We start from the raw sequence: 13,587 nt of genomic DNA, 5'->3' as shown, positions 1-13,587 counted from the left end.
TAGGTCGCAAATTAGCAGGGTGGAAAGGTCGATTCTTATCTTTGGGAGGTAGGCTTACTCTCATAAAAGCCACCTTGCCTAACATCCCTGTCAACCAAATGTCAAATCTTCCATATGCCTGTAGCGATCAGTTCAAGGATCGAACAATTGATGCGCAGGTTCTTCTGGTTGGGTGAGGCCACAAATTCCATCTCATTACATGGGAGAAACTCTGCCTACCTAAGAAGTTCGAAGGGCCAGGGATAAAAAACTTGAGGAAGCAAAACCTAACTCTTCTAGGGAAGTGGTGTCGAAGAATAGTCACCTATCGACTTCCAAGCTCGCCTTGGCTACCTGATTGCAAACCTAAGTACAGATCCTACGGGATCTGGAGATCGATTTGCTCGGCCAATCAGGTGTTCAAATCTCACATCAGATCCCACCCGAGAGCTGTTAACCCTATGTTTTTTTGGCAAGATCTGTGGCTCGGACATACTCCTCTAATGGATAGATTCCCAGATCTCTATTCACTTGCTCAGGTTCAAGGAGCAACAATTGCAGAAGAGATGACACTGCCAGGGTCCCTGCGATCTTGGAATCCAGTCTTCAGACAGGCACTTAACGATAAAAAAATACTACTTTTCACCGAACTTGCGGCTGGCCTTCAAGAATTTTTCATCGCTCTCCAAGGGCCTGACCGCATTATTTGGGCCCCTTCAGCTTCCGGGACATTCGGTTTCCTCTTTTTACCGAAGCTTATCGCAGCCTCCCACTTTCCCCATCACACCAACTTCTGTTGTTGCGCAGGCGTGGGCCTCGTTCACTCCCCCAAAAATTCAGGTCTTTATGTGGTTGGTCCTCTCACAAAGGGCACTCACAGTAGACCATTTCCAAAGAAGAGGTATTCCTCTACCTAACCGGTGTGTCTTGTGCTTGGCAGATGAGGAAACCAATGTCCACCTGTTCCTGCACTGCCCCTACACCTTCAATCTGTGGGGGGAACTCCTTAGCCTTTTTAGTATCAATTGGGTGCTCCTTGCTGATGTACCCTCCATTCTCTCCTCTATTCAATCTTTTCCTTGGCCTAAGGCTGGGATTTTACATTGGAAAACAGCAGTAGCAGCCTCTCTTTGGGCTATTTGCATCGAGCGAAACAATAGAATCTTCCGGGGGGAGTACTCTTCGTGGTATAAGACCTTTGCCAAGCTCAAATCCACGGCCGTGTTTTGGGCAACTAATCAACACAGTTTCAAAGGGGTACCTACGACGGCTTTTTTCCAAGACTCTGGTGATGTTCTACAGTACAGTCGCAAACGCTTACCTCGGACGTCCTTTTGGAGACCTCCTCCTCAAGGTCGTCTCAAGCTTAACTTCAACAGGTGCTTCCTCGGTAATCCTGGGCCGTCCGGAGTAGGAACTATCGTTAGAGATCACCTTGGAACAACTGTGGCGTCTGCCTCTAATTCTATTGGTCACACCGACTCTATGGAGGCTGAGACGATAGCACTTTTGGAAGGGCTCAAGCTAATCCAACCTCTTAATTTCACTCCATTACTGTTGAGGGGGATTCTAAGCATATCATCTCTTGGGCTCAGAGGCCTTCTTCGCCCCCCCCCCTCCCCCCCCAGCTTGGTTCCTAGTTCATTATTTTGATAAGATCAACTACCTGTGCAGGGATATGTGCGTCTTATGGAAGCATAACTGGAGGGAAGGAAACCAGGTAGCAGACACACTAGCTAAAGAAGCGGCATCAATGGGAGGAACCTAGCAGGACTTTTTGAATCGGCGTCTTTTTTTGGGTTGCTTTCTTGTTTGTAACCTTCAAAAAGAAGGCTTTTTGATTCTGCACTTTTATTTATTTTTTCAATCCTAGAGCATCCGCCTTGTGGATCACCTAGCTCTTTGTACTCCTCTTTTTAAAGGTTAACATTATCAAAAAAAAAAAAATGTGTACAAGTACATTGCATGGGTACAATAACACACTGAAAAAAGTAACCTATTAACCAATATCTACATACCAATCAATTGCAAAAAAATAAATATAACAACCATATTCAAGCCTCAAAGTTTCAGTATGAGAACATAAATTGATTTAACATAGAAAAATTATTACCTTAAAATTCTTTCATTAACTGACGGGCTTTTATCCTTGAGACGGATTCTTTTCACAGCATATTGCCGCCCATCTAATTTGTTTCTGCACAATGCAACATGACCGAAACCACCATGACCTGCCAGCATTGTAATCAATTCAGTTAGTAACTAGTTTTAAAATAGAACACTAAAATAATCTCCCCCAAGTACGATGGAATATTATATAACCAAAAGGGAATAAAGCCCTCACCCAGCAACCCAAAGGAGTGCAGAATTTGGTCGACCATCTCAAATAAATTCTATTTATTTCTCAAGATTGTATGTGACATAAAATACCACCTCTTTTTTTCTTTTTGGAAAAGGTACCACTACTTTTTATTTTTGGAACTGGTACTGAGTTATAAGACCACAGTCATATGATAATTTTCAGCCTGTCCTTCCGGCTAGTGACACCCATCCCAAATTTTGGCCCTAAATCCCTCCTTCCCGCCTTATGTCATAAGATTTCTGATGCCTCAGACCCCGATTCATGTGACCAAGTTATGATCTCGAAAGCCTTTCCTTGTGATGGACCTACCCAGCATAGGCATCTCCTTATCCAAGGCCCCTCTCAAAATTAGTGATGTAACATATACACGTCCTCTTCTGTATATAGAAAATGATGAATCCCTTTGTTACATCAAGAGTTGGTCAACAAGATGTTGTGGTTATATTTCCTAATATTCTTTCACAGAAGAGTTTAACAGATTCATTTAATAGATAAGTTTTTAAATATAAAATCATCTTTCTTTTGTATTTTTATGCATCTGCATGTTTTAACGTGGTAAGACTGCAATTTGGATCATTTTTTATCTTTGACTCATCTAATGGCTGCACCAAATCCCAGTGGCCTTCTGTTGTCACCCCATTATTCGTCTTCTGTTTATCCTCAGTCATACTCACTTATGATCAAGTTCCTTTATTTAGTAAAATCTAATTTATAGCTTCAAAAGAAAGAAGAAATGAGAAAAAAAGATAAAGAGAAATAGGAGAGAAAAGAATCAAGAAATTAAGAAAGCAGAATGAAACAAGATCAAGACTTTAAGTCCTAGAAGGCCCACCATTAAAATTATGAGAAATGTCCCTCCTTTCTACTTAAAATTCCCAGTTAAAATTGGACTCTTTCCACCTCAACTTCTAGAAAAAGAACACAAGGAGGTGGATAGAGGAACTCTTTCTCAGTTGGTTAATGTTGCCCAAGAAGATGAAGAATGATAACTAACTGGTGCTGTAAAGAACGAAGAAATAAGTGGGAAATATAACCTCATGCAGAAAGGATACCATTCTAGCCAATAAGAAGTAGCAACTTTTAGTATACAACTCATTTCCAGACTCCCAGTTTTCCAATGTGTGAACTCATTTTGGAAGTTGGAAAGCTCACAAAAGAAAAGATTAACTTCGTTTTAAACTAAGTTATCCAAACAAGTGATAGATAACATAAATTTGAAATTTGTGACACTTTAGAGAAATGTTTTCAAACAAGTTTTCAAAAACTTGCTATGTCCAAATCCGACTTGCCCGAGTCAACTTGCTGGCTAGTCTATATAAAACGACCCGGGTCAGAGCAAAAACCAGGGCAGTTCAGTCAGATTCACCCAAGGCAGTAAGTCTCATCTGAGGAGCGAAAAACTAGATTTAGGTTTGTACAACCCCAAAGTCTCATCTGAATCTCATTCGATCACATGGGAAAAACTTTGGGACGATCGGCAACCAAAACCGGTATCAAAACTTACGGTAAGCAATATTTAAGTTTGTTCTCTCATTTTAAAGCCCTCTGAACTAATTTATTTTGGACAAATCTCACTAGATCCGTAGAGATGTAATGTTATTTGCATCGATTTTGAAGTTTTGATGCATTATAGCAATTTTCCCTCAACTTATTTTGTATAAAAATTTCTAAAAAATGAAAAAAGTAAAATAGAAAAATAACCATGTTATTAGTAATACGCTTTTAATTTTCTATCATATTGCTTTGGTTTTTCCATCCTTTCTTGATAATTTTTCCATTTCATCCCTTTTCCCACAATTTATCAGATTTTTTTCTTTTTTTCTCCCCCTCTCTCTCTCTCTCTCTCTCTCTCTCTCTCTCTCTTGTGGAACCAGGCAATACCTGCTGAGTGAACGTTAGACTTGGCAGGCTGACTCTCCCGGCCCTTGTCAGGTCTTTGGAGCAAGTTCAGTTTCAAAACACTATTTCAAACTATACTAGGCAGCCTTCAAAGTAACATTAGGTGAGATCCATAAGTCTATCTTTCTGACAAGAATATATAGTGTTCAATCGGCTCAAGCAAGGTACTCGGCCCCCTACCGAGCTGAATGACTCTGGTGAGTTAGAGTTTACTTGCCTAAGTCCTACCAGAGCCACAAAAATGTCACAATACGTGGAAAATATTCTAAAAAATTGAGGAAAATCTGAAGAAAAAAAATAAATAAATAAATAAATAAAAAAAAAATATATATATATATATATAACCCAAAACCCAAAACTTCAGACTAAGTAGAAAACATATAAAACACAGAATAGAAAAAAAAAATACTATTACTGATTTAAGAAATATCTTTAAAAAGAAGAAGAGGAAAATAGACAAATAGAAAATTTATAAAAAATAAAATGTAAATATAGAGTAAATTAAAAATCTTAGTAAAAAACAATTTTATGAATTTAAATTGAAAAAATAAAACATACACAAACAATTGAAATGAGGCTCTAATAATGATGATGATGATGATGATGGTGAAATTGAAGAACATAAAACATACCCAAAATTTCAAGACTAAGCTGCTGGTCTTTGCACTAAGTGGGACTCGATGAATCAAGTCCTTGTGCAATCTTCATTATACAACTCAAATCAAAACCCCTCGACCAATTTTGGGTTTTGAGTTCAGATCTAGGAGATCCGAGCTCTTGAGAATTTGGATGAATAGTATATCCGAATTTTAAATCCATCAAAGTCTAATATTTCGCTCATTTTAGGTGGGAAAAAAAGGCTTGGATCAATAACCTAAACGCAGGCTTGGGATTCAAAGCTCTTCGACCCATGCATAGATCAAGCAAAAATCTACCTAAGGGACAAATTTGAGCGGTATTAGGAGACTGACTCTACAGCTCAAAACGAGGGCTATTATGATGATTGAACAATACTTGGGTGAGTACCCTAGTGACTACCCTGAGTACTATGCAAACCGTACTAGGGTGAGCCTGCACTATACTCACCCTGAGTAACTTTTGATACGTTGTTACATCCTTGGCAAGCTGCCAAGGCTGAGCTACTCACCCAAGTCCAAGTTGAATTTGGCAACTCTTTGAACACTGAGTACACATTCAATCGCTAAAGAATTGACAAGGAACCTCCATCTGGGGCCTCCAAATCCAAGCAAGCTTAGTGAGAAAGGAATCATATATTGGGATCAAGAGGACGTAGTAAATTTCCCACTAACACGTTCAAAAAACTAACTCCTAAACTACTTGAAATCATGGGTAAGGCCCTGTCTTCCCCCCTGAATTACCCAAAAGAAAGAGGAAGCAGTGATCAGTATGTAAAATGGTAAACAATTAGCCAAATCATTGTCAAAGGCGAGATGGTAATGATGGTCCACATAACATATTGACTAGCCATAACAAGCTGTAAAAACTCAAGAAGGTTTCGGCTCCCACAGAATGTAACAGACAGGTGATCAAAAACCAATTTATTTCATCAGATTTCATGTTTCCTCAACCTTTCCCATGATTTAAACTTAAAAAATAAGAAAAAGAGCATATCTATGACTTCAAGGCCAATGTATGCCGGCACACAACATCACATGCATGCATGCACAAACTTCTACGCATCGACACTCGCACACACATGCAAGCAAAAATATGCGCATTTTGCATGCAGATAAACATGCACATACACAAAGATCGGAAAACATTTAATTCCCTGCAGAATATATATTGTCATGCCGTCCCATAATAAACACCTCTTTGAAACTAATCACATCCATTTATTTCTAATTACCTGCCAACTCAACAAGTCCTATGACCAAAATTTGATGATCTCATTGATAATAAGCAGCATTACAAAGTAACAAATTCAAATGCTAACTAAGGCTAAGACAGAATTTCTGCTTACCAAGAGAACAAATTTCTTCGAAGTCGTTTAAGTAACGGGAAGTCGCACTAGACAAGGAGTTATCTGCAGAAGGATACGTAGATGCTTTCCAAAACTGAGAGACAGGGGAACATAACTGTGCAGAACCAGAAAGACTATTACAATTCATCCATGACATGTATCTACCGTGTATCTAGGGAGACAACAATGTGATAGAGTGGGATCAAATACAATGGCTAACCATATGCTTCTCGAAGACATGACGAAAGGTTCTCTCGAAGACAATCTGCGGTTTGGTTGCCAAGTCGCTTGCCCAATCTGACAGAATCTGATCCAAGCCACGACCAAGCAGTACATAAATACTACAAAAGATCTTGAGAAGAATGTGAACTGTAACTGGATTACCATACCAATCACTACGTACCCCTAAATTGTACAATTCGGTTGCAATTTCAGGCAATTCATGAGGCACCAATCCTTTGGAGGAGCAAACGAGACGAAGCAAATGAACCTAGTACGAAGGCAATCGAATTTAGCACATTATATCAAGGAAAGTGCAAAAGATAAAAAAACCAGCAGCAAACTTACCATTAGTAAATTCTTTTCCATGGCTTCAGGGGTTTGATTATGTGTAACTAAAATATATGAATCTGATGTATCATCTTCTGAAGCACTGGAATCAGAATTCCCTGATTGCTTAATAGCAGAATTCTGTAAGAAGACAAAATACTAATAAGGTTAACATTTAAAGCTGAAAAAAGTATAGGAAAAGAGAGAGCTGAGAGTCATAATATTTTGAGCATGCTATCTTGAACATACTAGATTTCTTTATCTCTGATGTCACATTAAGAGAGTTTTACAAAAATAATGGCATCAACTATATAGATTGTGTGTTCAAACCTCTAAAATGGAATCTTCCAGATAAAATAGAATCTTTTATATAAAAATATAATGCCTCAACATGAAGAAGAAATCCAGAAAACCATGAGTAAGAATGAAATGCATCCTATGATGGTGAAAAGTTGGAGCAACCCAATGGAACAATATCCACATCCTAGGAGAACAAAAATTCAATGCAAAGCTCTTCTAATGTAATCAAATAATGCAAGGAAATTTCCCGGATTCAATGAATAAAAACAATACATCAAGATGTTATCAGGACCTATGGCCTCAGTTTCATCACACAGAAGGTAATTGAAAGAATAATGAACAATGTGTACTAAGGATTCAATAGTATGTCAAACCTCAAAAATAGCAACCAGCAAATATGAACAATTGCTTGTTTTACTAAAAACATAATGACAAACTTGACGTGATAAACAAAGAATACTGTGTAGGACATACAGAAGTATCCCACTGAGAAGTGCAAGCACTAAGCCTCACTCCTCACGGAAGGTGAGGAATTGCTAAAACAAGAGTGATCTCATTTATATAGGAATAGAAAGCACAATAACAAATTTTAGAATAAAAATAGACATACAAGGAAAACATACAGCATTAAAAAAAGATAAGAATCCATTAATTGGACATATGCACACTATGAAACCTTTAACAAGTGCATGTCTTGCTTAAGAAAAAGACAACTATAAAATTGAAACTTAACATAGCGATATCAGTTTTTGCAGTATTCGAGATTCTGCTATAAAACTCCACATCCAGTAAGAGGCTCCACACCTAACACATATTAAACATTAAATTTCTAAATTCACGATCATCTATAAAGCATAAATTCGAATGATTCATCCTATGGGGATGAATGGCATAGGCCCCGATGAAAATAATCTGCATGTTTATTCAAGTCTGAATTATGATCGTATTAAATATACTTGTCCAAGAAGATCTAATGAGATCTATCCATACTTCTTGCAGTTACAACTATAACTTAAATGAAGGACTGGGTAATTTCAATTTAGAGCCAATCAAAGTCATTGAAGCTCTTTCAGTGCACAACTTAAGAATGTTACAATACATGGAAAGAATCAGAATTCTTTTTATGGCAATTAAGAACAAACAAATGCTACAAGATTTAAATGATTATTGATGCGAAGATCAGAATAACCTACAAAAAACGAACAAATGTTACAGATCTAAATGGCGCATGATGTGAAGATCAGAGCTGACTACATACTGTAAAATCAAATAAAAATTACCTTTACAGTCGAATCCACAGGAAGTAGACTATTATGAACCTCTGTAACAGTTTCCAATTCTAGGTCAGAGACTGAAGCTTTAGAAGAGATACTTATGCTGTCCTCTTCACTATCTTCTTCAAGAACGTCCAACCTCACAACAGCAGGTGGTAAAGAAGTCCTTTGATTTTTATCAAAATGTGTTGTACTTTGATGGGCACAGTTTATCATATTTCCTACTCTTGAAGCATCAAAAGCGCGCGACTGTGAGAAATCTCCTCTCCTCTCTACAATTTTGTCACCATGAATGATTTCACTTGGACGAGTGGATGAAGTCTTGCCAAGATCCTCATGTAAATTGTCCAAGCCAATGTGACCATCCCAGGACCCATCATCCCCATCAGGGCCTCCGAAGAGATCTATCAAACCATAGACCACATATTTCCCAACAGTGTTAAGCTGATCACAAGTGACATCCACATCACGACGTAGTGATTGATTCAAATTATCCGGTGCAGAAGATGAAGCCTGATCAAGCACTGAAACAGTCACTTACCCAAACACATACAAGTGAAAAAACGAAGAAGTTGCTAACACCAACATAAGTAGCAAGATTTGGATTCATTTTGTTCATACTAGGGATGAGCACTACATCTCATTCATGAATAGTTACAATGTGATAGAGCTGTGATACATGCTTCAAAGAAAATTCGGAGCAGATGTAAAATGAAGGGGTTAAGAAGACATTAATTATAAGGGAGGTAGGCATAGGAAATGAGACAAACCAGGTAAGAAACGAAAAAACAAAAAGAGAACTACGGAAAAAGACAAGCTAGCACTAAAAAGAAAGAAAAAACATGCAATAAAGTGGGGGCCACGTAGGGTGCGGAGGGGGGCTTGGGGAGGGAGGGAGAATGCATGCGTTTTGTGTGTGTGTGTGTGTGTGTGTGTGTGTGAGAGAGAGAGAGAGAGAGAGAGAGAGTTTTTCTGCAAATGAAGTACATGAACAAAAATCTCACAGAACATCATCTTTTGAATGTTCATTCCACGAAGAACATTAGATTTGTAAAATAATGAACAAGTGATAGACATTTAAACAATGTAACAAGTCAAAATGTCTACACGCACGCACGTACATACAAGATGAACACATAAGAGACATTTGGAGAATATAGCAAGTGATAATATCAATACACAAACACACACACACAATGATTTGACCGTCCTGAATAAGACGATAAGTTATGTCATTATCAACTAATTCAGCAATTAATTAGCATACCGACTCAAGAGATTGTTCTACCGAGGCAACTTCTGTCAGAAACTCTTGAGCTGCCTCTGCAAGGTTAAAGATCATTACACGCCCTTGTCTAGCATTGTGATTTGCCTGCCCCAACAGAAAGGCCACATAAAATGAGGAGGAGGAGAAGAGATTATTCTAAATGAATCTTATGGTATGCATGATGGTGAACATCGAGATGTTATTTAGATGACACCCAAGATAAAATTAGGTGCAAATTCAGAAAGCATAGCAATAATAAAGATCTAATGTCGGGGCTGATAGAGGAATTCTTTCTAGTATCAATTTTTATTGATGAGAAATGTAAAAAACAAAAGAGCAAGACCACTTGTTGATACAAATAGAGAAGTTACCAAGAAGGGAAATTATCCAGCACAGGAAAACCCTTCCCATATACCCCTTTTTGTATGAATACCAGCTGCTCTATTAGCTTCCTAATGCACAAGTTGAAAACAAAATCTTCAATTAGCAAGAGATCTCATGAATATTGACAAAGCCATCTTCGATCTAGAACAATGATTCTTTCTTATCAGTAGCATCCGTTATACGATGACAGAAGACTGGGCTTTATTCTCCACTTCCTATTCCTAATGCACCCTAGGAGGATGTTAGCATGGATTTTGTTTTGGGACTTCCGCAGACTCAAAGAGGTATGGATTCTATATTCGTGGTGGTGGATAGATTCTCAAAGATGGCTCATTTTATACCTTGCAAGAAGACTCTGAATGCCACACATGTTGCTAACTTGTACTTCAAAGAGGTGGTGAGGTTGCATGGTGTTCCCAAGACGATAATTTCAGATCGGGATATAAAGTTTCTCAGCCATTTTTGGGGAACTTTGTGGAAGAAATTGGGCACTCGATTACAATTTAATAGTGCTTATCATCCGCATACATATGGCCAGATTGAAGTGATAAACCAACCCTTGGCAATCTTTTGAGAAGTACTTTGAGGGAAAAGAAGAAACATTGGGACCTAGTACTGCCTCAAGCCGAGTTTGACTATAAAAGTGTTTGCAATAAATCTACTAGTAAGAGTCTTTTTGAGGTGGTATATGGGAAAACCCTACTCATTCGCTTGACTTGGTTCTTGTCTAGGCCAATGTGGAGGGTCATACTACTGTTGAGGACTTGGTTGAACAAATGAAAGGAGTGCATGAACAATTGCATGCTAGTCTAGAAGCCAATACAGCCAAATACAAGGAGGCAGCAGACAAACATCGTTGTTTCAAGGAGTTTAATGTGGCAGATTGGGTAATGGTGTATCTCAGGAAGGAACAACATTCAGTGGGAAAATACAACAAGCTGGATGATCGCAAGGCAAGACCATTCAAGATTTTGAAGAAGGTGGGCAGCAATGCTTACAAGGTCGCTTTGCCTTCACATATGGAGACTTCGGACATCTTCAACATTGTTGATCTGTCAGAGTATCGTGGTCTGGAAGTGCATGAAGGTGAAGATGTGAACTCGAGCGCGAGTTCTCCTCAACTCAGGGAGAATAATGATGGTGATCAGAGCACAAGTAGCCATGGGTATCTTCTTAGGGAGCGACAAATTCCTCCTAATTTTTCCTCATATTTAGATGATGAAAACCCTAAGAAGGCTTCCAAGAAGAACAAGAAGAGCGAGAAGTAGTTTGAATTCTTTTTTTTAGTGCTAAGAATATTTAATATTTTTATTTATTTATTTCATTGCTGGACCAGTTAGGGGCTTTTTAGATATTTTAATTAATATGTTAAGGAATTTAGTTTCAATTTATACATAAATTAGGACCTTTTGATCCAAAGTTAATTGTATAGACAAATATTGTCCAAAACAAAAACTTTCCATTGTAAATAAGGGCATGAATGGGCTGGAGAGGCATTCATGTATTCCTTTTTAAGAAAAGAAAATATTTTGTCTTGTAAAAGAAGCCTATGCCTTGAGCCTTAGGTACAAGAAAGCCTTTAGATTTCTCCAAAATTGCTAGAGTCAAGGTGCTTCTTGCTGATTTTCTATGTTTCTTCAAGTTCTCCTACATCACTTTCATGGGCTAGACTTGATGTAGAAGTTGATTTCACAAGACTAATCATTTCCATATCCTTCCACCCAACGTACAAAAATTCAGCCGCCCAACCACCTTGGCGGCCTGTTTCTCAAACTGTCTAGGCATGGCCCAGGTGGGGAGGTCCAGGCGGACTTGTTTAAGGCGGAAGCCTAGGTGGGTTTGGGTGCCTGCCTAATACCACTTAATTATTATTTTTTCTTTTATTTAGTGAGAGAGAAGTAGGTATATGGAGAAAGAGACTTTTATCGTTTGTAATTCTATTCATTTATTTGAGAGAGGAAAAAGTATCCTTTTTCAATATAAGTATACTTTCTTTAATTTTTGTTCATTAAAAAATAAAGTACGAGGCACAGTTCTTCAAAAACCAAAGTATATCCTTTTTCTTTATTTAATAAAATACCTTTCTTTAATTTTTAGCAGAGCAAGAGGGTAAGTTTCTTAAAAAAGCATACATAAGGCAAATTTACACAATAACACACTCACATAGCCATGATATTAATATTACTTTTTTATACATGTGCACATTGCCTTGCATTGATATTAATTTTTTATACAAATCAAAACCAGAAAAGAATGCACCCCCCTCTGCTTTCTTGAACATTTTTACCGCCAATGGCATATAACCATATTCCACTAGTTCTTCAACAAATGTCTAATTCATCGTTGATGAATTTGAATATAACAATTCAGATGGACCGTCTCGCAGTAATAGATGCTTATGTTATTTCTTAGCCTCAATATCAAAGTTATCAAAAAGAGTCAAAGTTAGGTCATATGTAAGGGAATATTGACCTTGGTTAGCAGCTAACCTGATCAATAAGCAAGGAAAGGAGACGGTCAGCATTGTCTTTTGAAAGACCTTCCCCAGGTACAATCTGTAACTTTGGACACTTGAAAGGATACCCAGGCAAGCATCTGAAATATATCACAAAAGTCAACTGAGCTAAGGCATATAGAGAGTTCATTTGCAAAGTAATAAGTAAATTACATTAGCAACCACTGATAAAAAAAATTAATATTAATTTTAGCAACCTCACTAGAAGATGAGCTGAAATTTTATTATGGGTAGAGGATGTATCAGTCAAGAAAGGCCTGCAAAATGCAGTACATCTTTTAGTAGATAATTCAAGAGGAGGCTCGCAAAACTAGCTTGCAGGTTCTAAAGAAATAAGCAAATAATTTTCAAGACACCTGAGGGTTATAGAAAACTGTGGCTCACGTGTACTTGAAATAATTTTGAAGTCCTCTTGGAATATACCATGCCTGAAAAAGCCAAAAAATGGAATCAATATGTCACTAACATGAATTCAATATTTTCTCAAAAGAATGACAAATATATATTTTTTAATAAAAATAAAGAATGACAAATATATGATAATCAATACAACTAAGTCCGGTGGAAACACGAGAAAGGGCACTCATAGTTATTATAATGCTTGTTTAAAAATAACATATATTATAAGTAAAGAATATAAGTGACGTATATAATTAAAGACAAATGCATATCTAAACAGCAACCAGTTTCTCCGAAATAATCATCATCATCATGCAAACCTTATACCAACTATTTGTGGTTGGCTACACGAATCATGTTCCGCTATTCTGCTCTATCAAGAGTACTACCCTAAGTTAGACCATAAGTTATTATATCTTTTTCACTACTCTATCAATATCCTTTGAGGTCTTCCCCTTGCCCTTTTAGAGTCTTCCACTTGTACCAAATCACCCTACCTAACCAGTATTGTTCTAGGTCGATGTTGAACATGATCAGACCACCAAGTCTATTTTTCCTCATTTTATTGCCTATTAGAGCTATCCTTGAGTTCACTCGAATGCATTCATTCCAAATTCTATTCTTCCTTAAGAAATATAATAGAAAGAGATCCATGTATCCAGATGATGGAGATCA

The 13,587-nt window shown here is 37.6% G+C and overlaps 1 protein-coding gene across 8 annotated transcripts in view; it reads right to left on the bottom strand.

Moving 5' to 3' along the window:
* GCN2 (protein kinase family protein) overlaps positions 1–13,587 on the bottom strand; it is a 52,661-nt gene that overhangs the window by 36,068 nt on the left and 3,006 nt on the right. For 4 of the 8 annotated variants that reach the window (XM_020671944.2, XM_006852055.4, XM_020671945.2 and 1 more), the window contains exons 2-11: positions 12,870–12,941; positions 12,711–12,770; positions 12,488–12,593; positions 9,615–9,719; positions 8,354–8,860; positions 6,792–6,914; positions 6,628–6,714; positions 6,445–6,531; positions 6,225–6,339; positions 2,093–2,210 (exon numbers count right to left, since the gene is read on the bottom strand). In XM_020671944.2, coding sequence (XP_020527603.2) covers positions 2,093–2,210; positions 6,225–6,339; positions 6,445–6,531; positions 6,628–6,714; positions 6,792–6,914; positions 8,354–8,860; positions 9,615–9,719; positions 12,488–12,593; positions 12,711–12,770; positions 12,870–12,941 — 1,380 coding nt within the window. Of the gene's footprint in view, positions 1–2,092; positions 2,211–6,224; positions 6,340–6,444; positions 6,532–6,627; positions 6,715–6,791; positions 6,915–8,353; positions 8,861–9,614; positions 9,720–12,487; positions 12,594–12,710; positions 12,771–12,869; positions 12,942–13,587 lie in introns of those variants that run through there. The other 4 variants (XM_088869043.1, XM_088869042.1, XM_088869044.1 and 1 more) reach the window with 2 other exon arrangements.

This window comes from Amborella trichopoda, chromosome 6, assembly GCF_054954075.1.
Source record: "Amborella trichopoda isolate Santa Cruz 75 chromosome 6, AtrichopodaSantaCruz75HAP2 v2.0, whole genome shotgun sequence".
In the NCBI taxonomy this organism is placed as follows: domain Eukaryota; kingdom Viridiplantae; phylum Streptophyta; class Magnoliopsida; order Amborellales; family Amborellaceae; genus Amborella; species Amborella trichopoda.
The sequence above is the reverse complement of the archived record's forward strand: the minus strand, read 5'-3'. Positions and strand labels throughout refer to the sequence as shown.